The sequence below is a fragment of the Amia ocellicauda genome, chromosome 17 (assembly GCF_036373705.1).
Source record: "Amia ocellicauda isolate fAmiCal2 chromosome 17, fAmiCal2.hap1, whole genome shotgun sequence".
Classification (NCBI taxonomy): domain Eukaryota; kingdom Metazoa; phylum Chordata; class Actinopteri; order Amiiformes; family Amiidae; genus Amia; species Amia ocellicauda.
In genome coordinates this window covers 12,149,899-12,175,002 of record NC_089866.1, presented here as the reverse complement: position 1 = coordinate 12,175,002, position 25,104 = coordinate 12,149,899, and the positions used below count along the sequence as shown (strand labels likewise).

General features: G+C 41.6%; 1 protein-coding gene across 4 annotated transcripts; it reads right to left on the bottom strand.

The window, feature by feature from the left end:
- Nucleotides 1–6,217: 6,217 nt before the first annotated feature.
- Nucleotides 6,218–24,200, bottom strand: rbbp6 (retinoblastoma binding protein 6). Of its 4 annotated transcripts, none has more exons than XM_066689685.1 (17): nucleotides 23,110–24,200; nucleotides 21,710–21,809; nucleotides 21,048–21,084; nucleotides 17,988–18,032; nucleotides 15,015–15,103; nucleotides 14,820–14,919; nucleotides 14,207–14,346; nucleotides 13,732–13,904; nucleotides 13,395–13,498; nucleotides 12,735–13,135; nucleotides 12,501–12,591; nucleotides 12,333–12,393; nucleotides 12,168–12,225; nucleotides 11,514–11,882; nucleotides 10,874–10,993; nucleotides 8,761–10,659; nucleotides 6,218–7,966 (listed from the first exon to the last, which is right to left on the bottom strand). In XM_066689685.1, exons 1-17 carry the CDS (start codon nucleotides 23,273–23,275, stop codon nucleotides 6,370–6,372), a joined length of 5,550 nt encoding a protein of 1,849 aa, XP_066545782.1. In that variant the 5' UTR covers nucleotides 23,276–24,200; the 3' UTR covers nucleotides 6,218–6,369. The 4 variants fall into 4 exon arrangements, with proteins under 4 accessions (XP_066545782.1, XP_066545784.1, XP_066545783.1 ...); XM_066689687.1 differs by having other exon boundaries at nucleotides 10,874–10,969; XM_066689686.1 differs by having other exon boundaries at nucleotides 14,820–14,916.
- Nucleotides 24,201–25,104: the final 904 nt, after the last annotated feature.

Below are 25,104 nucleotides of genomic sequence, written 5' to 3'. Positions count from 1 at the left end.
GCATGTAGACTGTTTTGGGAAAAAAAGCTTTGAACAAACACACGAAGCATTCCTGCGTATCAAGTGATGGAAAAGGAGGGATATCCCAACTACTAAGAGTGCCGTCAGAGCTGGAAAAAGCCTCTCCCACAGGTTCCTCAGAAGTGTAACTAACCCACTCACAACAGGATTAGTGTTTGTGAAGAGGGGGCGAGGAGGGGGGCCCTCCCACCCTCACAAATAAGCTTGCCAATCAACAGCTGCTTCACACACAATACAGTCCTTTGCAGAGACAGAAGGCAATTTATTTAGACACAAATGGAAATTCCATCGAGGGCGATTAACCCAATTAGGCAGAGAGTTAAAAGGGGGGGGTATATCCCACACTCCCACACCTCAATGACCTAACAAAATTAAGTATGGATATCATCCAGCTTCCTGACAGACATTCCCAGGCCTCACAAAAAGCCACTCTCTCACCGAGACACCGGTACGAGCAAAGTGCGGAATACTAAGGGGAAAGTCGTCTGGTTAACAAAAAAACGCTTTTCTTCAAAATCATGCACATGCTTACAAACTTTACGTGCAATGCTCCCTTGATAAGTACAAAAGCCTATGAACACACTGGGAATGTCTCTTCCAAGGAGAGCGATGCCAAAATAAACAGAATTTAAGGTGGAACAATTGTTAAAGGTCATTATGTTGCCGTGATGCATGTACTGTGTGCTGTGGGCGTGGGGCGTGTGATCGGTAGGTAGCTTTAGACGGACAAAAGGTAATTGTTATGCGAGCGTATGATCGCAGCATGCCTCTGTGCTAGCAAAGCCAGCCACTATGCCATTCCTGTACCGATGCCAATGTCTTCGTTCCTTCGTCTTGCGTAAAGTGGGAATTTTAACCCACACTTCAGTGGGTTTTCTCCCTGAGAGGCAGTAAACTCCGCCATCTTGTGCCGAGCTCAGCAGCGACTCTGGCATGCAGTCAGTCTGAACAAAGGACGCTTTCTCAATACTGGCAATGAGCGCCTGACGTCATTCACTAAACAACATGGTGCACAAGCCCACAGGAATACGCCGTTTTTCGCAGTGTCAAACAATTTAAAATTATACATTTAATTTCATGTATAAATACTCAAGCACCTATGAAAGGAGCCTGCAGAGTCTCCTCTTCCACACTCACAGAAATTCTAAAAAGAAAATAGATAAATCAGCTGACACAAAGCTATATCTGCTTTCACTACATTGTAAATACAAGAAAGCTACATAACAGGTGACCCAGACCATAAGTTGTTAGTCTGACAATCTTTGTCACTGATTCAGGTACACCATATTTGGTTGAGCTGGTCTTTTGTTGGAAGTGTAGTGAGAAGCATACTGCAGTGTGTATACATACATCATATATACAGTTCATTTCAAGTCTTGCCTGTGTCACACAAAAGTGATTCCACACCATAAAAATAGGGTGGTCTAGAGGTCTAAGAGATAGATGTGGCATTGATGCAAAGAGCTGAGATTCCAGTGTAGGTTTTGTGCATGTATGTCTGTCAAGCCATGGAGGCTGTAGCTTTATAATCTGCTTCATGAATATAGATAAGAAAAGATACAGAATGGTGGATGGCGATGTCATCCAATTTAACTGCAAGGTTGAGGTAAATACATTAATAATATCCCTCCACCCTCTGGACTCCCACAGGTCAAATACAAAGTTGAGCATTTGCAAAAATAAACTTAAAAACAGTGACAATACAGTGACATGAAAAAATCTACTGGTAATTAACAAAAATACAGAGCTTGGATATGTCTCTTTGTCTCCTCTTTGTGAGACACTAACAAAGTTCTGCAATATTACAAAAATCCTATAACTTCCAGAGTGGCACATGGGTCGAGTGCGATGAGCATGTCACGCACTTTTCATCACCGGCGTCAGTTCATCACCATTTTGCATATTCATCAGCAATATGCATATTCAGTTACAAATTACACACAGTCTGTCTCTTTTGATTTAGATTGAAAATTCCTTAATGTCCTCGATTCCAAAACAGACTTTTAGACCGGCAGTTGTAGTCGTTTTTTCAAAGTACAGATTCAATTCATTAAATAAATACAGAGGGTAATTTGTGCAATCGTAAGTACATAAATAAATAACGAAATACATAGGCCTGCATGAATGAATAAATTAAAAATGAAATAAATACATAGATGATGTATATATTTTGATGTATTTCAGTTTTATTTAATCTATGTATTTTTTTATTTTGTTCTATATGGGACTACATAGATGAATACAATGTTGGATATAAGTGAGTGAACAAAAAAAACAAATATTCACCTGGTGTACTGCGCATTATGTATTCATGCTGGTTCATATGTAAGTATTCCTCCCAATATGTACTGTAATATTAGGTCAGACTGCAGAAAGTCTGTGTGATGTGAACACACCCGTGTAAACAAGCTGACTGAGTGATGCATTAATCCATAAAAAGGGGAGAATTCAAGTGTTGGAAAACATGAGAACTAAGAAGTGGGTGAAATGAAATAGTTGAAAAGCAGACTTCAACTGCTGTCACTGTAGGATTTGACAAGTCTGTTTTGAAATTGTAAGCCATTAAAGAATATTCAATCTACATCAAAAGATAGTTTTGTGTGTAGTTTGTAACTGAATATGCAAAGTGTTGATGAATATCCAAATTGGTGATGAACTGACGCTGGTGATTAAATGTACCCAGTGATGAAGTGTGCGTGATGAAAAGACGTAGACCTGTGTAGCGCAGATGTCCACAGGTCTGCGCAGATCTGCGGTACTCCACCAATGAGGTCGGTGCAGAACTGCGGAAATCTGCGCTACATGAACACAACCATGATTTCAATTTCGATTAGTTTGTTCAATTGGTGCCACTGTTTTTTCCTTGTTACTATAAATGAATGACTTTACATTGATATTTAACAGACTGATATGTGCATATATGTGTCTTTCATCAATTATTAAGTATGGAAAGATACTGAAATTAAATAACTGAAATATAATGAAATGACGAAGTGTTTTGCGCATTGTAGGGTACGCTTACCTTATGTCACGTGTTCCCATCCGCAGTTTATTTTAGTTCAATGACGTCACGATGCGCAAACTGACAATGTAAAAAAAAGGCTAAATTCATTAATACAAGGCATTACTTAAATAGTAGCTACAGTAAACGAAAGCGCTCATATTTAAAAAAAAAATACATTTTCGAGGGCATTATTTTAAACCTAACCGTGCACCGTAAACCATCCAATGCAAAAGCTCGCGTCAAGAGTAAACAGTTAAACGATGAACCCAGAATAATGTTAATGTTGCCGTATGCAGGAATAAAACCTCATTGTTTTTAACCATTTTAAATGGTATATAGTATAAGATCAATCATTCATCAGGTAAATTAACAAGGTAATGGCGTATATCAACCGCGCTGACCACAATAAGTGTGTGCGCAACGCCTGCGAGGTCCGTGCCAAGAATTAAACTACCAGAATTAAAGTTTATATATATATATATATATAATCTGAAATCATCCGGGTTTTTTCTCTCTCTCAAATTGCAGGTAGTACCGTAGGGAGAAAGAGCAGAGTATTCATCCGGGATAAGTGGCTCTGCGTGAACGCATCTGCTAAGACATAAGTAATACCTCATTGCAGGATGGCAGGAGTGCGGTAAACACAGGGGGTCGTAGTTGTGCAGAAAGCATGGAGTACCGGCTGCCTGGTCTCACCCTAACCTGACAGAAGTGTTTTAACTCTAGTCTGCTGCTGTAGTATTAGGCTACGACCGTCTGTCTGATTGGGGCATTTACCGCATAGCTAGATGTAGTTGTGTGGAAGTGAATGCCACTCCTGCTTCTTTACCTTTTCATCCCCTTCAGCATGTGACAGCAGACTAGGCAAATCTCCTCCGCAGTCACCGCTCCCTATCAGAAAACTGTGCCTGTCAATTTTACTTTTTTTTTTTCTCAATCCTGTAATTTTGGGGGGTGCAAAATAACCCTGCCACTCTCTGTGCTAAGTGCATGGACAAGTCAAATCTATGCAAATTAAAATGCCCCGATTAAATGTCTGCCATGTGCTGAGGCCTTTATTGATTCCCAGACAACTTAAGACACCAAATGCCAGGAATTAACCCGGGGTTATTTATCTATTTATTACGCAGTGTCAAAGAGCCTGCTGAGGATGAAAAACTCAAATTTTCCATGTGACTGCTTGTGGCTGGCAGCCATTGTTCACCCCCATAGTCCATGCAAATATGCCTGCATTGTGCAAAACCACAGGATGCTCCTGTCCTGGTGTGCCACAGAGCCTGTAACAGTAACTACTTCTGGCTGAAGGTGACCGATTAAAATTCTGTGCATGGTTGAAGTAATCAGTGTAATTCACCCAGTTGGGGAAATCAGAGACCTGTCCAAGGACATCTCAGCCTATTCAATACAGTAATGTGTCAGGATTTTACCTTTTAAGACTTCACACTGCTCAGGAGTGTGTGCTCCCTATCCATTAGGCACTAAATCTCACACTTACATTGAAAAGTGTGTGTGTGGGTGGAGGGGGGCAAGTGAAGGACTCCATTGCATTTTACTTTGCTTTAAAATCATTGTGACCACCTTTCATTTAAGGAGTAGTTTCCTGCAGGGTTACAAGCATTCAGTATTATAAATCATCCTGAAAGGGGGGTCTTGAGCTCCTCATAGGCAGCCATAGGGTTATCTGCTCTTCATTCTCACAGGATTAACTAATTGAAGCATTTGCCTTACATGACTAATTAAAGCATTAGCAGCGGCCTTATGGTGTTGACAAAACCTGCCCTTAAGGACTCCACATTCCTTTACTCTGAATAATGCCAAATCCCCCACCACAACTGATATCAATGCTTAAGGACAGGACTAGTTCTGCACTTCAAAAATATCACAGGATTGTTTCATTCTAAATAAACTGAATGATGTGGCGAAAAATGTCTTCAAATAGTATTAGCACAAGCTACCATTCTTTCCTGATCTCTCTCTCCTGACCAACTGAAGCTCATTTAAAAATTGCAGGACCATAGCAGCCGACTCTGTGATGCTATACTTTCAATGCAACAAGCAGGGAAAACACTCCTAGTATGCAACACTCTCTGTAAAGTTATAGGCACATAAACCCAACCTTATAAGTGATGGGTTTCCTCGTAGACAAAATTAACAAAGAATAAATGCAAAGAGGTGAAAACGAATTATAATCTTGGGCAATGTGAGGAAAATAAATCTATGAAACCATAGATGCTTGTACGTGTATATCTGAGTAGGATGGTGGCATCAAGTGGCAAAATTCAGCACTGCAGCCTACTGGCACAATTGTTTTAATCCCACCACCAAATTTTTTTTATATATACACACATTTTAAATAATGTCACAAAAAAGCATTACATTCTACACTGAGGAACAAAACACCAGAGTACAGCAGTGAAAACAGCAGAAACCACATGTTCTGAATTTTGTGCATGTGGATGTTGAAATTAGGAACAAAAGAGACAGGAGACATTCTTGATTTTGCTGAATTTTTTTTTTTTTATTACAATCAAAAATGACATAGAAAGGCTGTTTCTCTATATAATCCAGCTGATACAATTTAAATTCAAGCCCTTCTGCCAAGGCAATACAAAATAAAAGAAAAAGGGCTAAATGAACAAAAATTCACAGTACAGTAAATCCCACTTTGGTGTATCCTAGGGATGTTATACCAGTATTCTATTAAAACAAACAATTCCAGTCCTGCAAGCAAGATTATTGCCATAATTGTACAGGTATGACAATGCATTCAAAAACTCTGCAAGACATGAGGTACATAAATGCCTTAGTTCCATCAGGCTGCAAAATAACACCGTACTCCATGTCCATAAAGTGCTTCACTATGCTATGAATATTCATTGTTTAACTGGAGAACAAGTGTATACGGTGTTAAAAATAGAATTTAATTTTGGAGAAGAGACCTCTTTAAAGGGATTTTTTTTAAAAGGATTCACTTGTATATGACCAGAAATAGCTGGATTAACATTAAATTAAAAAAAATTAAAATAAAACAAAACCCCCCAAAAATGCATAACTCTCAGCTTTCAAGTGGGTAACCTCTCAAATACTACAGTTATTTATTAGTTTGTAACCTTTGCATTGTAGAACGAATGTTACTGTACAGTTATAATCCCCATTTTACAAAATAAAGATGAAAAACAAATAAAAATAGTCGGCTGAGCAGCAATATTTATTTGTTTATTTTACATGCAGAGCATTTATCCATCAGAATACTCTGTTCAATATACTGACATTGTTACAAAAATGACTTGAGTAAATTAAGTCAAATGCTCCCCCCCACTCCCACCATCCATGTCTGCCTGATCTCAAATAGTCACTTTAGGTTTTTGGTCATCCTTCTCTTTGTCCTTCTCCTTGTCCTTGCTCTTTTTGGACTTCTTTTTCTTATGCTTGTGTTTTTGTCCCTTCATCTCAGAGTCAGACTCATTGGCCGCATGCTTCTTGTGTTTCTTGTGTTTCTTATGCTTCTTGTGCTTCTTCTTATCCTTCTTATTCTTTTTCTTTTTCTTGCTGTCCTGGCTGCCACCCGAGCTGGCACTGCTGCTGCGCGCCTGGCTGCCGGAGGGGCTCTGGCTGCGGCTGTGGCTGGCGCTGGGGCTGCTGTCGGCTCCCTTCTCCCTGACCCGCTGCTCTGCCTTGCTGTTGGGCTCCGAGACATCGCTGTCGCTCTCGCTCTCACTGTAGTCCGGGACGAAGGCCGCCTCGTCCGTCTCCCGGGCCAGGTCTGAAGAGAGACGAGTAGAACGCACCAGGGGGGTCTTGCTCTTGTTGTGATCGCGCTCCCCTCGGCCTGCCACCCTCTCGCCCTCTTTCCTAACATCTGGGGATGCTGGCCTGTGGGGCGGCTTGTGAGTGTTGTGCTCACCCCGGTCCTTCGTGCCTCTCGTGTCCGGGCGGATCAAGTCCTTAGTGGACGGACGGTCGGTCCTGTGGTCCTCCAGTGCAGCTCTCTTGGGTTCGGAAGCACTCTTGTGCTCAGAGTGAGGGCGCTTGTCCCTGGCAGGACTATGCTCTGGCCTTTTGGGCTCAGACCCTCCTTTCTTCACCGTGTCGGGGTACACATCCCGGTCTCGGCTCTTTGGAGGCTGGGCGTGGTCCTTGGAAAGGCCCGGAGAGTCTCTCCTCTTGGAGTGGTCTCGGGACTTATCGTCCTTGCGTTTGGTGCCGGAATGGTCTCTGGACGTTGCTGGGTGCTCCGGCTTTCTGTCGGAAACTACCCCGCCATCCTTGCTGGCTGGCTTCCGAGCGACGGTGTCGGATTTGTCGGAAGTCCGGTCTTTCGTAGAGGCGTTCGAGGCAGAGGAAGTGCTCTTCTCGCTGCCGTGTTCACTGCTACGCTCCGGGATCCTCTCTTTCTCCGGATGGATGGCGGGAGGCTTCCTCTTCTCTACCGCCTCTCTGTCTGAAGCACTGCGCTCTTTCTCCTTTGCCCTCTCTCGATCCCTCTCTTTCTCTTTCTCCTTGTCCTTTTCCCGCTCCTTTTCCTTTTCTTTGTCAGACACGGTTGAGGTCTTTGCAGGTTTGTGCTCAGGCTGGGGCTCAGGGATTGCAGTCTCTTTAGTGGGCTGGGGGGCCTTGTCGAGCTGTGGCGAGTCCTTATCGGCCGGCTTCACAGTGGTGGGCGGCTTCACGGCCACGTCCTTCACAGTAACAGGAGCAGCAGGGCTGGCTTGAGCAGCAGACTCCGGCTCTGCAGTGGGCGCAGACGCCTTGGCCTCCTCGTCCTCCGATTCGTAGTCCTCCTTCTCCCACTTTGAGCGGGGGACCTGGATCATGACGATCTCATCCTCCGCGGGGGTCGAGCTGTCATTGGTGTACTCCTCCAGGGTCTTCACAACCGTCTTCTTCATATCGATCTTCTCGTCCAGCTTCTTAATGGGGCTGCCACCGGTGGAACTCGTGCTGAAATGCAGACACACAAACCATTGACAAGCATTAGAAAGACTGGTCTGCCCTGGCCTTTAAATAAGACCAATGTCATAGCCCTGAACACATGTAATATTTCTGGCTGGACTAGTGTATTACAGAAAAGTCATTTGGGGCTTGTCCTACTGTCTACACAACACCTCAATTATCAATGTAAGCAGGTGCATAGAGATTTCAATTCAGAAGTGCGTTTCATTTACAATATATTGTCTGCCGAAGACATTGGTGGTACAGCACTGTTGTATTGGAGTAGGTTATTAATGCAGGGGCAGATCAAGGCACATCAGTGAGTGATTCTTCATAACAATAGATATTTGTTTATGATATATTGAACAAAGCACCGACTTACTGTTATAGGTGGACAACAATTTCAAACTAAATCGTTCTGTATATAATATATATAAGGCCTAGTAACGTTACAGGATAATTTATTATTTTGTAATAAGAAGGAAAGTTACATATTTTACTGACTTTCTCATACACATATATTCCAGTAATGCATTTTCTACAAGTATGGAAAGGTTCCGTTTAACCTCAAAATGGTCTTACTGACTATGTAAGATCCTGGCAACCCATGACTAGAGGCCGATTGGATAAGTTGAATCCACTGTATAAGCAAGAAACCTACCAAACAGAATTATTTTTTTTCTTACATACTTTAAGAAACAAATATCCTAATGACATTCCTAATCAAAGAATACAATTTAAAAAAAATTCTAATAACAGGCTACTAGACTGTCTGAACAGGCAATTAAGGAGGCAAACTTCACCTGGTGTAATCCACCAACAGGGAGGCAGTTCCATCCGCTGACTGGACTTTCCTGCGGACCTTGGTTTTCACCCTCTCGGGCTTGGCCTTCCCCGCCGGCTCGGCAGGCTCCTCCACTGGCACCACGCCCTCGCCACTCACGATCTTCTTCCCCATCTCGCGGTTGATTTTGATCTTTCTGGAGGGGGCGGGCTTCTCCTCTTTCTCCATCAGGGGCCTGATGACGGGTTTCTCTTTCTCGGGCTGCTTCTCGGGCTCAGGCTCAGGCTTAGGCCTCGGAGACTGTTTCACCACCTCTGCCACATCCGCCCGGGGGGACTTTATCGAGAGCGCGCTCTGGTCTTTTTCAGCACTCTTCTCGTCTTTCCTTTTCCGCTTCTCGGGCTTGACCTCCGGGACCTTGCTGGGGGGTTTGTCCTCAGGCTTGGTAGTCTTCTCAGTGTCTCTCTTGGGCTTCTCCTCCTTGGCAGGGGCCTTGTCGTGCTTGGTAGTCTCCTTGACATACTCTTTTTTCTGCTTCACCTCCTCTTTTACAGCTTTGGTCTCCTGATGGTGTTTGGTTGGTTTTGGGGCCGGCCTGCGGGGGGCCTTGTCATCTCGCTGGGACGTGTGCTGTTTGGAGGGCTCTGCCTTCTGAGATGATTCCTCCTTAGCCTTTTTGGCTGCAGGCTCCAAACGGGGTGATTTTTCACGGTCGGTCTCTGCTGGCTTCTCTCTGGATGATTTAGTCACTTTAACTGAAGACTCTTTTTTAACGGTGGTAGTTTCCGGCTTACGCTTCAATTTCTCACTTTTTCCTTTGGCCTTCTCCCTCCTGTCCTTGTCAGAGGAGGACTTGTAAGAAAGAGAGGAGCTGTCCATGGGCTCATCTCTGACAGGCGTGGCGTCATCTCGACTTGGGGGCATCAGAATGGACTCTTTCCCATCATCCCCAGCCTTCCTGGTGCCCTCCAGGGGCTCCGAGTGGGAAAACAGGTCCCCCTCCTCACCTTTCCTCTTCTTCCTATGTTTTTTGTGTTTCAGGCCTTTGGAATCTGCTGCCAAGTTGACAGCGGTCTCTTTCTCCTTTGACGCTTTGCGAGGCTCTTTGCTACATCCTCTGCCAGGCCCTGCGTTGGCACCAATCAGGTTGTGCGCTTCTTTAAATGCGAACTTCTCTTGGTAAGTAAGGGGCATATTGCGGCCCCTCTGCAGGGGGCCGTGACTCTGACCAGGAGGGGGGTACTCCTCTCTACGACCACGGCTGTACGGCGAGTTGTCCCTGGGCCTGGGTGGGGCGAACCGTTCTGGTGTGAAGGGCTCTCGGTTGGGTTGGGGGGCACGCACCCTGGGTATGTTGCCTGGAGGGTTGTTGTAGTTCTTAAAGTATTTGTCATACCACTCACGGTACTCCCTCTCCCACTCCCGGTATCTATCCCTCTCGAAAGGGTCTCTCTGGTCCACAGGACGGCCATACACAGCCTTGGCATCATAGGCAGGGGGCTCTCTGTATCGACCCATGTATTTTCGATCTCCTTCAGCCTGTGGGGGTGGAGCTGGCTTCTTGCTGGGGGTGTGACCCCTGTAACCCCCAGGGGATCTGGAGCGGGACCGGTACCCACCACTGGCACCCCCCCCTCCACCACTTCCCCCAACCCTGTAGGCGGGAGAGCGTGTGCGGGACCGGTGGTAGCCGTGGGAGCGTGATCTAGACCGGTAGCTGCGACTGCGGCCCCGGGCCGGGCGGCGGGAGTACACGGGTGAGCGGGAGTAGGAGCGCGAGCGCGACCGGGACCGCGAGCGTGAGCGGGTGCGGGTCATGGAGCGGGAGTAGGAGCGGGAGGAGCGAGACCGAGACCGGGATTTGGAGTAGGAGTAGGAGCTTCCACTGTAGGATGAGCCACTGTATGGAGATTTGGATCTGAGAAACAGAAAAGACATGGAGTAAGACTGAAGCCATCAATCTGTGAAATTGACACTAGGTTAAAGGTTGTAACATCTGGAGAAAACTACATGTACAAAAACTCAGGTTTAGACATCTGGGAAAATGAGAAGTATCTTACCAATAGGCAAAGATCAAGAAACAAAGTGTGAAAATTCAAACTGATATCAGGTATGTCATTGCTGTTATTTACCTGGAGTATGATCGCCTCCTTTCCTTTTGCATCTTTCTGTACTCCAGTAGCTCTTTGGCAAAGTCATTAGTAAACTCCTCAAGCTTGGACTTCTCCCTGGCAACGAATCGACAGTGGGAACTATTTATTGAAAACAGGAAGGAGATAAAACTGAACGGTTAAAACATCTCATACAAGTGCATCATTTCAACATTCATAATTTCTATACCATACTGCTGACATATGCTAAACAATTACTGGACTAAGTGTGTGACAGGTAACAGAGGAAAACATGAAAAATATTGTGTGTGGGAAGCCTTGCAAATTAAGGATAACAAAAAAATGAGAGTCTATAATTGCAATTGTACGTGCTCTCATGCTTGACAGATATCGTATTTACATGCATGTTTTACAAAATACACAAAAAGCCTTAAACAAAACTTTTTGGGAAAAAACAACTGCATTGTGCCCCAGTGAAGTGGCAGCATGGCAATCATATGGGGCTAAACCAGGGGTGCATAACCAGTCTATATAACAGAATTTGGAACTCTGGTGAAAAGGTGGAACAAGAGCCTTGTAGATGGTGTGGCCCTCCAGGAAAAATGCAGCCCTGGATTAACCGAACAGATTTCGATTTTAAGAGCAATTAATTCAAACTCACTCCTCTTTCAGTCTGCGCTGCTGCCGGTAGAACTCCTCCTTAGAGAGGAAGGGCGTGGGTGTGAGGGAGGGGATGGTGCTGGTGATTGCCGTCGGGTTTCCAGGAGGCACCCAGGTGGCAGGCACCGTCGCAGGAACTGGGGGGTACACCGGCGGGGGCACAGGGTAGCCAGCCGGAGGTGGCTGCCCGGCGTTGTACTGCATTGAGAACTGCTGTGGGGCAACTCCAGGCGGCTGAGGCATCACGTGGGGTGGCGGGGGGAAGGGAGGTGGCACATACACCTGGGCTGCCGTAGGGAGTGTTGCAGTGGCAGCCACCGGCGGAACCCGGGGAGGACGGTCGTTGTGTGGCCTGCCTCTGCCAGGAGGCCTGGAAGAACCACAGACACAGGCCGGTCAATCTCAGCAGAAACCAGGAACCTTATGTTAGCCCAAAAGCAAGGTTGAAAATGTACTTTGAACAGTGAAAGTATCACTGCACAGTTTCTAGTTTACACTGCACTACACTAATGACGAAAGATTAAAAATATACAACTATAAAAACTACAGTTACAATGCTTTTAATAGGAACTCTGTGTACAAATACAGTTTATATATGTATAGAAATACATTTAAACGCTTTCCTATAACAACGGTATAACAATAGTGTACTCACGTATCCCAGACTGGTCTACTGCCTCCAGGTCGGGGTGGGTTGGATCGCAATGGTTGTCCTGGAGGAAACACAACGCACAGTGTTAGCACAAAAACATCTACTGCTTCCCAACTCTGTGTACAGGTCCAGAACATTTTAGTCATGGTGCAAGACATGGTACTTCACCTGTTGTGGGAATGGAGTGCCCAAGGGAGTGAGGCTGGCCAATCACAGGCACGTGATATCCCTGTTAAAGACATAAGGTAGAGAAGTCAACATACATACCATATATGGTGAGGAAAATTATAATGAAAACCACTTCTTTCTTTACATATAAATTTAATTAATCCTTACTTTAGGCATGAGAGGAGGAGGAGGCAGAGACGCATCCGATGAAGCCATAAGAGATGGTGGGGCAGAGGTGACGACCACCTTCTCTAGCTCTCTGAAAAAAAGAGTTCACACTGAATAAGAAACCTGAATCCAAACAAACTGCTTTATCATTTTTTTTCCTTTTGAAGATTTTAACCGAACATTAACATATGAAAGATGTCCACTGGGGAAAAGTGACCATGGCTTTCGACTTACTTAGGCACGATCACCTCTTCCTGCTTCATGAGGGGTTGAGGGGAGGGCATGGAGGTGGAGACCTCAGCTGGGACGGCCCCACTACTGACTTGGTTGACCTGAAGAGAGGGGGTGGCAGCAGTGCTGGCAGGGGCAGAAGAGGTGGTGGCTGAAGGCTGCTGGGTTACTGGAGGTGGTATCGGGGCTGGCACCACAGGAGGAGAGGAGGCAGCTGGAACCGGTCGAGCGACATTGGCCATAAGGGGGTCCTGCTGCCTGGAGGCAGGTGGGCGGAGCGGCAGCTGAACCGGGCGCTGCACCACCGGCCTTGGCTGGGTTGGCATGATCGGAGTAGCCACCTGGGCTTGACCCTTACGCAGCCGCTTGGTGTAGCCAGTCTCGTTCTTGAAGTTATTGACAGCCTGAAAGGAGAGCAAATGTTCAATTTCCTGATTCAGCAATTTAAAAAAATGGGTGCATGGTACTAAATGAGAAACCCAAAGTGATACTAAATTAATAAAACCTAAGCTTTAGGATTTGATTTAACTACAACAGACTTTAAAGAGCATTTTTAATAATAAAAACAAGTAACAATGAAAATGGCTTCCTCCTGTTAAAGGAATTGTATGTGTAAACTATTTTAAATACCCTGCTATAATTCTGACCCAAGAAGAGTCATACCTGGCGAAGGAACTTGTTTGCAATCAGGGCATCGGGGGAAACATCAGACTGATGGCAGGTAGGACACACGTGCTCGTCTGACTCCAGGAGAAATGTCCTAATACCTGTACAGGAAAAGTTTCCAGTATTACAAAAAGAAAGGCTATATAATATTAACTTATACATTTACTGGACTTGAAAATGCAGCTAAAGCACTCCTGTTGCAGATGATGATTAGGCATAAATACAAATTCACATGCAAAAATATTTTCTTCAGTTCAGGGAATCACAGATAATAGAAATCCTGAAAGAAACTGTTTTTGGATTACCATACTACTACTCTTCCAACTGCACTTACAATCATCACAGTAACTGTTCCCGCAGCAGGGGATGACCACGGCGTCCGTCATCAGGTCCTTACAGAGCAGACAGAGCAGCTCGTCTGGCACCGGGTCCTCCTCTTCAGATGACGAAGACTGCTCCTGCGGGAGGAATGGGGGCTTCTCCTTCTTCCCAATTGCATACGCCTCCCTGAGAAGACCACAAAACAAGGATAACCAATACACATGAGTTATTTTGGATTAAGTTACAACAGCCTGAATTTTGTCCTTTTAACTAATTAACCAAGTATTATGATGCTGGAAAGCTGCGAAATTGGAAATCCTAAACGTTTCATCTTCCACAACAAAAAACGTCTGTGCATGGCATAATTCAGTAGTGAGTCATTATAAAAGCTTAGTTTCCTCCAGTGCAACTTATGTCTAAAATTGTAACAAAATGTTAGAGACAGCTTAAAAAGACTTGGGTCAAATGATCTCTTGTAATGCACTTACGCATCAATGGTTGGAATGGCATATTTGCCTGTGTTGGTAAGCATGGCTCCTTTCATGCTGGGGTCGTCTACCTCCACCATGAAGCTGCGGGGAATGCCCGTGCTCTTCTTTATCCTTGGGGGTGCTTCGAAGCTTTTGTCCTGGAAACGCATCAAGAAGTTTGAGCGAGAGAGAAAATGGACACATTGATTACCTGGACCCTGAAGTCTTTTGATCGAGGTACTGAATACGAATAACGACCTGGACTAGACAACAAACAAGACTGTACTATGACCCCATCCCCCATATCACGGATTGTATCCACAAGACTGATACGTTCCCTAAACCGTTTAACCGGAAAACCGAGTAGCAGCCTGGGCAGAGATCAAGATAAATATATAGTGTTAGCAAGGGTACATTCCCAGGCTGGGTTTTTCATTACTTCGGAGAGCCGGTCAGAAGCCTCCTTCGTTTTGTTTTGCCCATGCGGCTGGACAAGCCTGACCAGTTTGTCCACCACTTTTACCCTGATCCCCCGAACAAGAAAAGCTCACAGCGCCACAAATCCAATACGTATGCTGACCCATTATTTAGCAAGAGATTCACAAATGCACAGTAAACAATTTCTACCTACCCCATTGGTTGGGCAGTTTTTAATGTAGTGTCCGTTCTTTCCACAGCGGAAGCACGTGTAGTTGGGTGGGGGAGGTCCTACGAGTTTCTTCATGTAACTGCTCAAAAACACAAAGTTTACAATAAGTCGACTACTTTGGCACAATTAAAATACTTTATTAAAAAAAAAAAAAATGTAAAGCTTTGAAATACTTACTGGATGGGATCGTATTCATGGTTAGACTGTGACATCATTGCTCTAATTTTATCTTCCTCTGATGCGTTTGCTTCAGCCAGATTGGCGGTCTGTGCAACAGGCAATAATTGTTTTGATATACAAATTAGGATTAGACTCTAAACAGATTCCACACAGCCAGAGACGAGTGCACGAGTGCATCCTGTAAAGAGCAGTGGACAGCCTGCATGTGTGTCCAATCTAAACAGATGGGTCAGTGCTGTGTGCTGGAATGGATATGAACTGGGGAGTCCCTTAAGCCATCAACTATGCATGCCTTGCAATGTGGTTTGGATTGGCACCAATGCCACCTGTGTGTTGAGTGGTTCCTGCTAAGAATCCATTAGGCCCTGTTCATACCTGATTGAACATAACAGTGTTGGGTATGCCATCTGAACTATCATTACAGATTTCTCTTCATTTCAAGCTTGAATCAAAGTACATTTATGGCTTCTACTGAACAGCAAACAACTAATATAAAATCAATTACCATTACCAACTTAGATCACTGTGAAGGTATCTATATCAAATAATAGTTTAAAAAGTTTTAGAAAATGGTTACAATTATTTTCAAGGTGAAAGTGGTTTCTTTCACCACAATTTTACATATATTTCCCTGTTGGCTTACTTAAAATATAAGGTAACAAGACAGGGATTGCTGAGCAGGTCAGAGAATTTTAGATTCATAAACAGGAAGTCATACAAACAGCTCTCATTCATCAGGGGCATTTTATAATGGAACAGGTTAACCCATTCGTTTTTTTAATGGTTAAAATGATACAAAGTGGGGTTTCAGATCAATTGCAGGAAGAAAAAAAAACGTAACTAAATTACATTAAGAACGGTGAGGACTGAGAAAAAAATGCATTTCACTAAAAATAGTTCAGTGAATGTAGGATCGGGATAATATCAACCGTTTTCTTAACAATTCAATAAACACTTTCAAAACACAAGCATTAGATGGTTATGCCCAGGGCCTAAAAGATGTGCAAAATGTTTCCAAACATGACCTACAACTGACATGCAGTCAATTAACACTTTTCTGGAACCAGAACCCAGTTAACCACTCATTCATAAACCAGGCAAACTGTTCAAACAGTTTATTAAGATAGACCTACAGACAACTTTGCTTTGATTACAAACTGTGATTAAAGCTAAAAACAGCTGTTAAAGTTAACACTGATAACAGCAATGTATTCATGGAGGTTTGTTTGAACAGACAATTCTTTAATACAATTTCCATTACAGCTACCAGTTACCTGCTGATCAATAGACCTGTTTTTTTGTTTAAGAGCTAACATCCCATTTTAGCAAGGACGTTAATGTACTATTTCTTATGAAGTCTTTCCAGTTGGTCCCTGATCAAACAAACCCTTGGCACACATTCAAAGACTTCTATTCAAGTACCATACAATGTACAAGTTTACATGGCAGAAAAAACAAAACAGATGCATAGAAGAGTCCTTAAATAAAAAATAAATAAAAAAAATGAACAAAAATTGTCATCACCAAAAACAAAAAGGGTCCACGGGTATGCGGCAGTGGTTCTTCATTCGTAAAAGTGTTGTGAAACAAAATAAAAATAATTAAAAGCGAACTGTCGAGTTACGGAAAACGAATGCACGGCTCTTCATGGAGCTGGTAACGATTTTCTTGAGGGTGTCTTGACAGGTGCGACCACACTGTATAATATCAGGCAACAGGCTCTTAAGGTACTCCCCCGACATCCCCACATCAGGACCCAACTAACTCTTTACAGGATGACATGCACACGGGCAGCTCACAAGCAAGCTGCTGACACATTTAATCCAACACCATTTACAAGGACTCTTATATGAGGAACTACACAGGATACTGATTAGCAAAAAGCTAACGCCAACAACAACAAAAAAATAATTAAGGGCAGCAGATTGGAAAGTAAGGGAATAAGAATATTTAAAAAGCAATTCATAATGAATGCCTACAATTCAGAGCCACTAAGGATGAATACAACCCTACTGAATTGTATGTTTTTCAGTTTGGCAGGACATGCGTTCACTCACATATCCATCTGTATGTCAGTGAAGTGCACAGATCCTCACACTTGCTCACAGTGCTCTGGAGGTGCAGCCATTCAGATTAGTGGAATTTAAACATCAAGCACCTCCCAAACGTACCACTACATAAACTTCTTTCCTTTCACAGACTACAGCGGCACGTCTCTGGTCATACTCATCTCATTGCTAGTCAGTACCCTTTTCAATATCACTATAGACATTACTTCAAAATGTTGAATACTTCATTAAGGAATGGCCTGAACATCTATTCTGCCATGTGTGAAACATTACCCAGTTTTTCTCAAGGTATTTTTTTTTTGTCTCCTCTTAAGAGACATCTCAATAAGGTACAGTGGCTTAAATTAAGGACTGCATTTCAAAGGCAGAGCAGCAGTCAAAGCACATCCAGTCTCCAATGATTTTAATTCATTTGGTGTACAGATCGAAGGTATTTGAGACTTATGCGATTGTAAATGTCCCCTAGTTCAAAAGAAAAGCTTGTCAAGGAAGTGTCAATTTGACCTCATTACATGGCAGAATACAGGTCAATACACCATGTGGGTAGGACTGTTGTATAGTTCACTTCTAATCAGAGCTGCCCAACCCTGGTAATGCAGAGCTGTAATAAAACTAACTGAGTCTAGGAGAGCACTGGAATTCTTCACAATGCCTATTCTATCCCGGTAAAGGAAGTCCAATTGTGATTCAATATATTTTTAAGTAAAGTCAGCTCTTGAGAACCTCTGCTGGACAAGCCTGATACAATTAATGACTGACAAATCTTTGAAATGACAAATTACCAGGAACAATTTCTGTGGATTGAAAATTGGATTTTTAGAAACACCACAATCAACATTCAAACATGTGCTACGTTAATCAAGAATAACAAACAAAATAAAAACAAAAAAAGATCATATACCTTGGAAAGCTGGGCCAGTGTAATAGAAGTTGCAGAATCATCAATCTGTTTGTGGAAAATTAAAAAGACATTCAGGTTTAATGCTATGATAAGAATTTAAAAACCCTGTGTAGTAGTAATCCTTAAAGACTTCATGTATAACACTACTGCATTAATAAACCAAGGCATATCATCAACATCTAAGTTTGAAAAAAACACTCATATTTAGGTATAATGACCACAAAGATGTTATAGGTTAGTGGGGAGAACATATTGTAAATGCAGGTTTTGAAAGGAAAAATAATAATTGGACAAATCTATATAAATCAATCTAGAGATTTATTTCAACTTCCAAGTAATATTTCTATTACTAGGTCTTCATCTAATCAAATAACCATCACAGGAAATATCCTTAAGAGGAAATACAACAGTACAGCTTAATAGCTTCTTGAACTTAGAACAGAAATTAAGATATAAATGAACAGCTGCAGAACAGGGATTTACACTATTCGGGATTCTTCTCAGCATTTTACTGCTCAATTCAGAAAACGAGAAACCATGCTCACTGTTTTCATTTATATATAAAAAAATAAATAAAAAAAAATTGAAGACATGGCAATATAGATTTTTTTTTCCAAGACTATAGTCTATATAAAGTGCTTTTAAAAGATGTTCAAGCTAAAAGGTATTGTTTTATTAGTTTTAGGTATGAACTTCAAAAATGCATTTAGGTTTTAACAAATCTCATTAAATACTTCCCCACTACATATATAATTATTAATGATTTCCAAGATTTTCCAATAATTAACAATTGCCCACAAGACATGTTCCTCCTGTTGCAGGTAAAAAAAAAAGTTTAATTTACTCTCAAGGCCACATCAATATATTAGCATTAATATATTAGCAATAATTGGCATTAGATGCAACATTGTATTCTTTTTTTTATAATTGAAAACTACTGTGTATATACATACATACATATACATATATATATATATATATATATATATAATTATAAAAAAAAAAATATCACTACAAGATCAATTACTTCTAATTAAGTCTTCTCAATGTCAACATTTCAACACAAGGAGGTGCATTGTAATTTCCACCGATGTTGTAGTGCTGGCTGAGCTTGGAAAGAATGCATAAACTGTTCAAAACCTTGAAGCATAACATTCCAAATTCTGAAAATTGTTCAGATTTAAACTTTTTGAAATGCAACTTATCAGAAGCCAGTTGAGACTCTTGTGATGAACCATGCTTTAAAAAACTAATAGAAACTGTAAAATATTATTTTTAACTATATATAATGCATAAATTACTGTGGTTTAAAATAAATAGGAATTCCCAGGTTTACTGCTCCCTGTGGGAACTAAATGATTAAGAAAAATTGAAAAATATATACTACAAATAAACAATCATGAATCTGCTGTGGTTTCAGAGTATCCTGTACAGTCATACAACTCTCACAGCTACTTGTCGCAATCTATTATCCAACAAAGGATAATGCGACCTTGAGAAACACATTAAGGACGCAGGACAGAGCAACACTGCTGCCGATTCCATCTTCAGATTCAGATGAATGCATTACTGCTCATACTCACCAGGCAGGTGACCTGAGAGAGAGACCGCATGCTTTCTATCTGACTTGTGTCATGAAAGTGAACACACAAGGCCATGTAAGAGGTGCTCAAAATGGACAGATATATTTTATTGACAAAGGATGTGTTCTGCATCATACAGGGTATTAAAGAGTTAGTCTGATGGTATAGTGTAAACAGTACACATCTGAATTACTCAGATACTTTACTAGAAAAGGACTAAAATCTTGCAGTCTGTAAAGTGTCAGTGTGCCCGGGGCTGCAGTGTGTCATATCCACTTCCAATATTGAAGAATAGTTACCCATGTATCAGTGATGAAATTAACCATTTTAAATGTGAAAGTACATTTTTCGTGTTGGTTTTACTAAATGCTCTACAGTCATAAAAATGTAACTATGTATTATTCTGATGATTTATAAACCACCCTTTATTTTAAACATCTGGTAAAAAAGGGGGGGAAGCTAAGGCTCAAACAATCAGGCATTACACATTTTTTTCAATTAACCAACAACAAAGCATTCCAGAACCAAATCTTTCAAACCCCTTTCACCTGCAAACAAAATTGTCCCCCTCATAGTAACACCTGTAAGGCTGTCACTGCACTGTAATCTTTGAGTTACAAAGAGGGAGATATAGTTAATATAGATAGTTAACTTACAATGCTGGAATTAGTCTAACTTATAAAGACCAATTTAATGTATTAGACCAATTAGTTTGCTTTTATAAAAGCACTGTGCTTTTCCATATAAGGGATTTGTTTGGATTTTGGTATTCTTAATATGAACATTCATAGACTGATTCATTCCCCACACATGAGGAATTGCCCCCTATTCAGAGGGGTCTGCTTAGTTGTTAGAGCCTTTGCCAATACGGATTACCCATTTTGCATTAAAAAAAAAAAAAAAAATACAGTACACAATTTTAATCCTTCTCATTTTAAAGACTTGTGCCTTATAATAGAGAGGTCCTTTAACAAGGACAATAGTCAGAAACCAAAGCTGTGTGATACAATGTCAAATGAAAGATATGACGCTTAAAACATTTTTATTAAAAACCAAAAGGAAAGAAATTAACACACAACAGCTTTTACACAGATTAAAAGACAGACAAGCTTTGAACATGCCGTCATGTTCACTTCATTGCCAACATGATCAAAATGATCATACATTCATCTGTACAACAGTTTTAAGGGGAAAACCTCACCCGGTTTTTCAATATGAAATACAGTGCATTATCTTGCACAAATACCAATTTACACAAGAGTAACAAATGTGCATTTTTTTGGTAAACCTTTCCACAAAATACATTGTTACAATGTACTACCACATGAAGTTGACCACTTCACAGCAAAGGGTGTTTAAAAATGTTATATACTGAATATATAAATATATATATTCCAAGAAAGCACATACGTGTGTGCTTAAGTTACTAAACTATACTTAATGAAAAGAAAAGATTGTGAGTGTTTGTTTTACATACTGCTTTTGAAGATCCACTTGAAGGTTCGGTACGATCACTGGAAAGCAAATTAAAAAGAAAAAAAAAAAAACATTAACTTCAGCTGCTTTCTACCAGAGACTACTACAGTATTACTAACAGTTTAAAAATGTACTAAAAGTGCATTTTGAAGATCTGATGAATGTTTCTTGAAGACTGATTTCAATCCTGGGGCAAAAGCAGAACAGGACTATTTGTGAAGGACTTATAGAAGATTGGAAGTATACAGAGTATTATTTCATTTTTAAGCCATTCAATTTAGACAAAGGTATTAGGAAACAAAACAAAAAAATAATCAGTGATCCTGTTCAACTAGTCTCACAGTAATACCCAGCTTAACCTAAGATCACCTCCACAAGATTCAGTAAATCAGTCTGAACTTAGACCTTTAATACATTTTCCACTTGTTTTGATAAATGTAATCCTTTTATCTTAGACTGTTTATCCCTTGCATATTCATAAATAAAAACACTAAAATGTACATACACCAAGCTATGCAGTAAAAACTTTGTTTTTCTTGTGAAAAAGATGTCCTGGGTAAAGGGGTCTAAGAAATAAGGAAACTTGGTAAGCTTTAATAAGAGGAATGTCTGACATGAATGCAACAGAAGATCATACAACCTTAAAAAGAGAATTATACTTACATGACATAGGTTTTGCTAGTAGTTTTGACTCCTCCAATGGGAATTCGTCTGATAATGACCGACGAATTTTTGGGAATAAGGGCGCCATCATCAGTGTACTCTGATAAAAGAAATTAAAGGATATGGTTAGTATTCTTTATGGTGCAGATGCATTCAGCATAGATTTACTAAGAAATGTGTGTGACAATGATAATCTTTGATTTGAGAGTGGTTTAATCAAATCACAAATAGTAGTTTAGGAGGGCCTATATTGTGTGGCTGTAGTAAATCTAAATGTACAAAATAGATACATGGCAGCAAATTTAGAAATTGAGTATTTTGTTTCACAGATTGCATTTGGATTTAAGTACCACACGTCTCAAAATATACTTTTAGTTGCAAATGTTTTCACTCAAACATTAACGGGGCAAGTTTTAAACCTAAAGCATGCAATGGGAACAGACCCTTCAGCGAATTAGACTTGACTAAAAACAATGCAACAAATGTGCCAACACTGCGTAACATTGTGACACTGTTCTTATATAGTTAATGTGCCATTTCAAATGTGAATAAGTAGATCATTCAACTTATGCTCAATATAGTGTTGATTGCACATTACAGCACGGAAGCGATTGTCAAATCCTGACTGGTTTCTTTAGGAAACATGCAATAAGAATTAAGGTTATTGGACGAGACTGGACAAACAAAATGGATGCCCAGTACAGACCAGGTGAAAATGACCAAGGCGGTCAGTGACTGAAGCACACACCCTGTCCAGCAAATGCAAAAATGATCGAGTATACATAAACAAATGTGTAATTCACCAAGCAAGCCGCCTTTCATTTTCACAGGCACATTAAGATAAATCACATGATCACTATATGGACGGATGCCTAGCTGCACAGCCATCAGCCCTAAAACACACCAATTTAAAAACGCTGAAAATAACATCGAATACAAGCAATCGAAAAAATACAAGAAAGTCCTACATTTTAGAAACAAACGTAACTACTCTGGCTACTAATACAGGGGTTCACTGCGCAAGTGCAAGACATCATGAAAACCGTGAGGCAGTGTGTGGTGGGGGTACTTTCAATATTGAACGAAGTGAGCCCTTGATACAGTATGTTTCAGTGCGGTGTGTGAATGAACATGGCTGTCTGGGTCACGTTACTGCCATTGATTTCTACACGTGCTGCCTACGGATAACACAGCCAATCGACACGGTCTCGTACTTTAAGATGCGTGTTCCCGACTGATCATTCATTACGACCATTTCAACGAGCGATCAGAAAATACGTGCCCAAACCCACATTACCCTGCAAGTTACATTTGTAAGCAACAATGTTTCGCAGTGCAGGTCTCGCAAAGCAGCACAGACATTCAAAGACCGGATCCATTACAAGATAATACAGTCTTACCTTCTTTAGTCTGAGCATTGGTGATCTGCAGGTCGCAGTCCGCCGCCTTGAGCTTTTCGCGACCCATGATCTGGCGCTTTAAATCGCTCAGCGTGATGTGCAGGCCATCAAACGTGACCGTGTCATAGTTCAGTTTGGAAGAGAATTTATAATGCACACAGGACATATTGAAATCAGGTTACACTATACGAGTCAGATAATTCAACAATCAGGCAAATGTACAATCAAGGATATGTGTTTTGATAGGCATCCTCTCTGTTAGCTAGCTAGGTATTGCATTGTTAAATGAAGGCTTAGTCTGACATCTAATGCCACAAAACCTAGCACAAAAAAATCAACTGAAATCAGAACGTTAGCAACACTACGTTAGAATAGGAACTTTAACCTGATTGTACAACAACAACCATAAGAAATAGCTCAAAGTACTTATAATACGGCATTATTCAAAGTCCACCATAGTTTAGAAGACCCCGTGTGCTTCCCGATCCTCAAAAGACAAAACGTCCAACCGTATTTTCTTTAGCGACGGATTCGCTTTAAAAAAATACCAAAAAATATTAAACCGTACGGCCAGTGTCCCGGCCTGCGTTGTGCTAGGCCTCGCCGTGTCGTGCTTTTTTCAATGTCCGGGCTGAGAGATCATCAACAACGCAAGTCTCTTCTTCTCCGAATTGATCCAGGAGGAAGTCCAGTCAGTGGCGAAAAGCAATGAACACTTGATCCAGGATAAATAACCGAACGAGGTCCTTTTGCCCGACAACGATCCCTCGAGTCCAACTCGGAAAAATAATGAAAACAATAGGGGGGGGAGAAAAACAAAGAGAGTGGGGCCTAAAATGGCCTCCCTCCTCTCCGCCAAAACAAAGACAGCTACCCAGAGTACCGACTCTGTGTGGCAATACAAACTCTACCTTAACCTCCGAAATGCCACCAAACCAAACGAACACCTATCACTACAAACAAATCCTCTTTCTCGTAGTTCACATCTGCCGTCCGTCTCTGTGCGAAGAAACGTCTTCCAGCTTTCCGCTCCTCTCTGTACCACTATGGCGGCGCCTCCGGCCACTCAGGGGTTTCCAGGAGTAAACGCAGGGGGCACGTACCGCGACGTTATGAACTGTCGTGCGTCGCGACGTGTTGGCTAGGTCACATGTTAGTAGCCTGTGAATAGACAAATAAACTATCTAGGAAACATTTGAACATTTAGTTAGTTGTAGTTAGCTTTAGATATAAAAATAATAATATAAAAAGTAGCATTAGCATTGCATTGTTACCATACCAGGAAGGCTCCCCTGCAGCTGCACTCTGCAACCTTTAAACTAATAGACCCCTATGCACACTGACAGATGATGACGAGAACTTGGGTACAACTAGGCATCATTTAATGCTTAGTTACATTTGAGTTGGTTTTACCGTTAACCGTTTTGCTTAACATATTTTGTATTGTGTTGCCGGTCACTAAGCCACTCCACATTGTGTAACTCTTGCACACTGTAAATGTAGCGTGATGTATTTTGTAATGTGCATCCCCTTGAATTGAGAAGGCAGTTCAGTGAATAAGCTTAGTTTAGCATCATCTAAGACTACAACATGTCAAATAAATAAATAACGAGGATTATCTAGTATTTGGCACCTCAGGACTAGACTAAATCGGATTAAACTGTACCAGGGTTACAACTGGGATTTCTTTGTTTGCCTAGTTTCTGCTTTTTGGTTTTATTTTATTCACTTTCATTTATGGCATGGTTTCTTTTGTGTTCAATGCTATTTCACGAGATGAACTCCTCAGTCTAGCAAACCTTTTAGTTGATAATCGGATAATTGGGAACAGTTTCTGCTCTGGTATAAAAGTATTTTAGTTTGTTGCAGGATGGCCATCCTGGAGTGATTGTGTCTGATGTAGTGCAGGGGTGCAGTTGTACAGAAAATAAAGAGATATACTATACTTTTACTGGTAGTTTTATGGAGAAAAATTGTATTTTAAAGAGAGCCTTT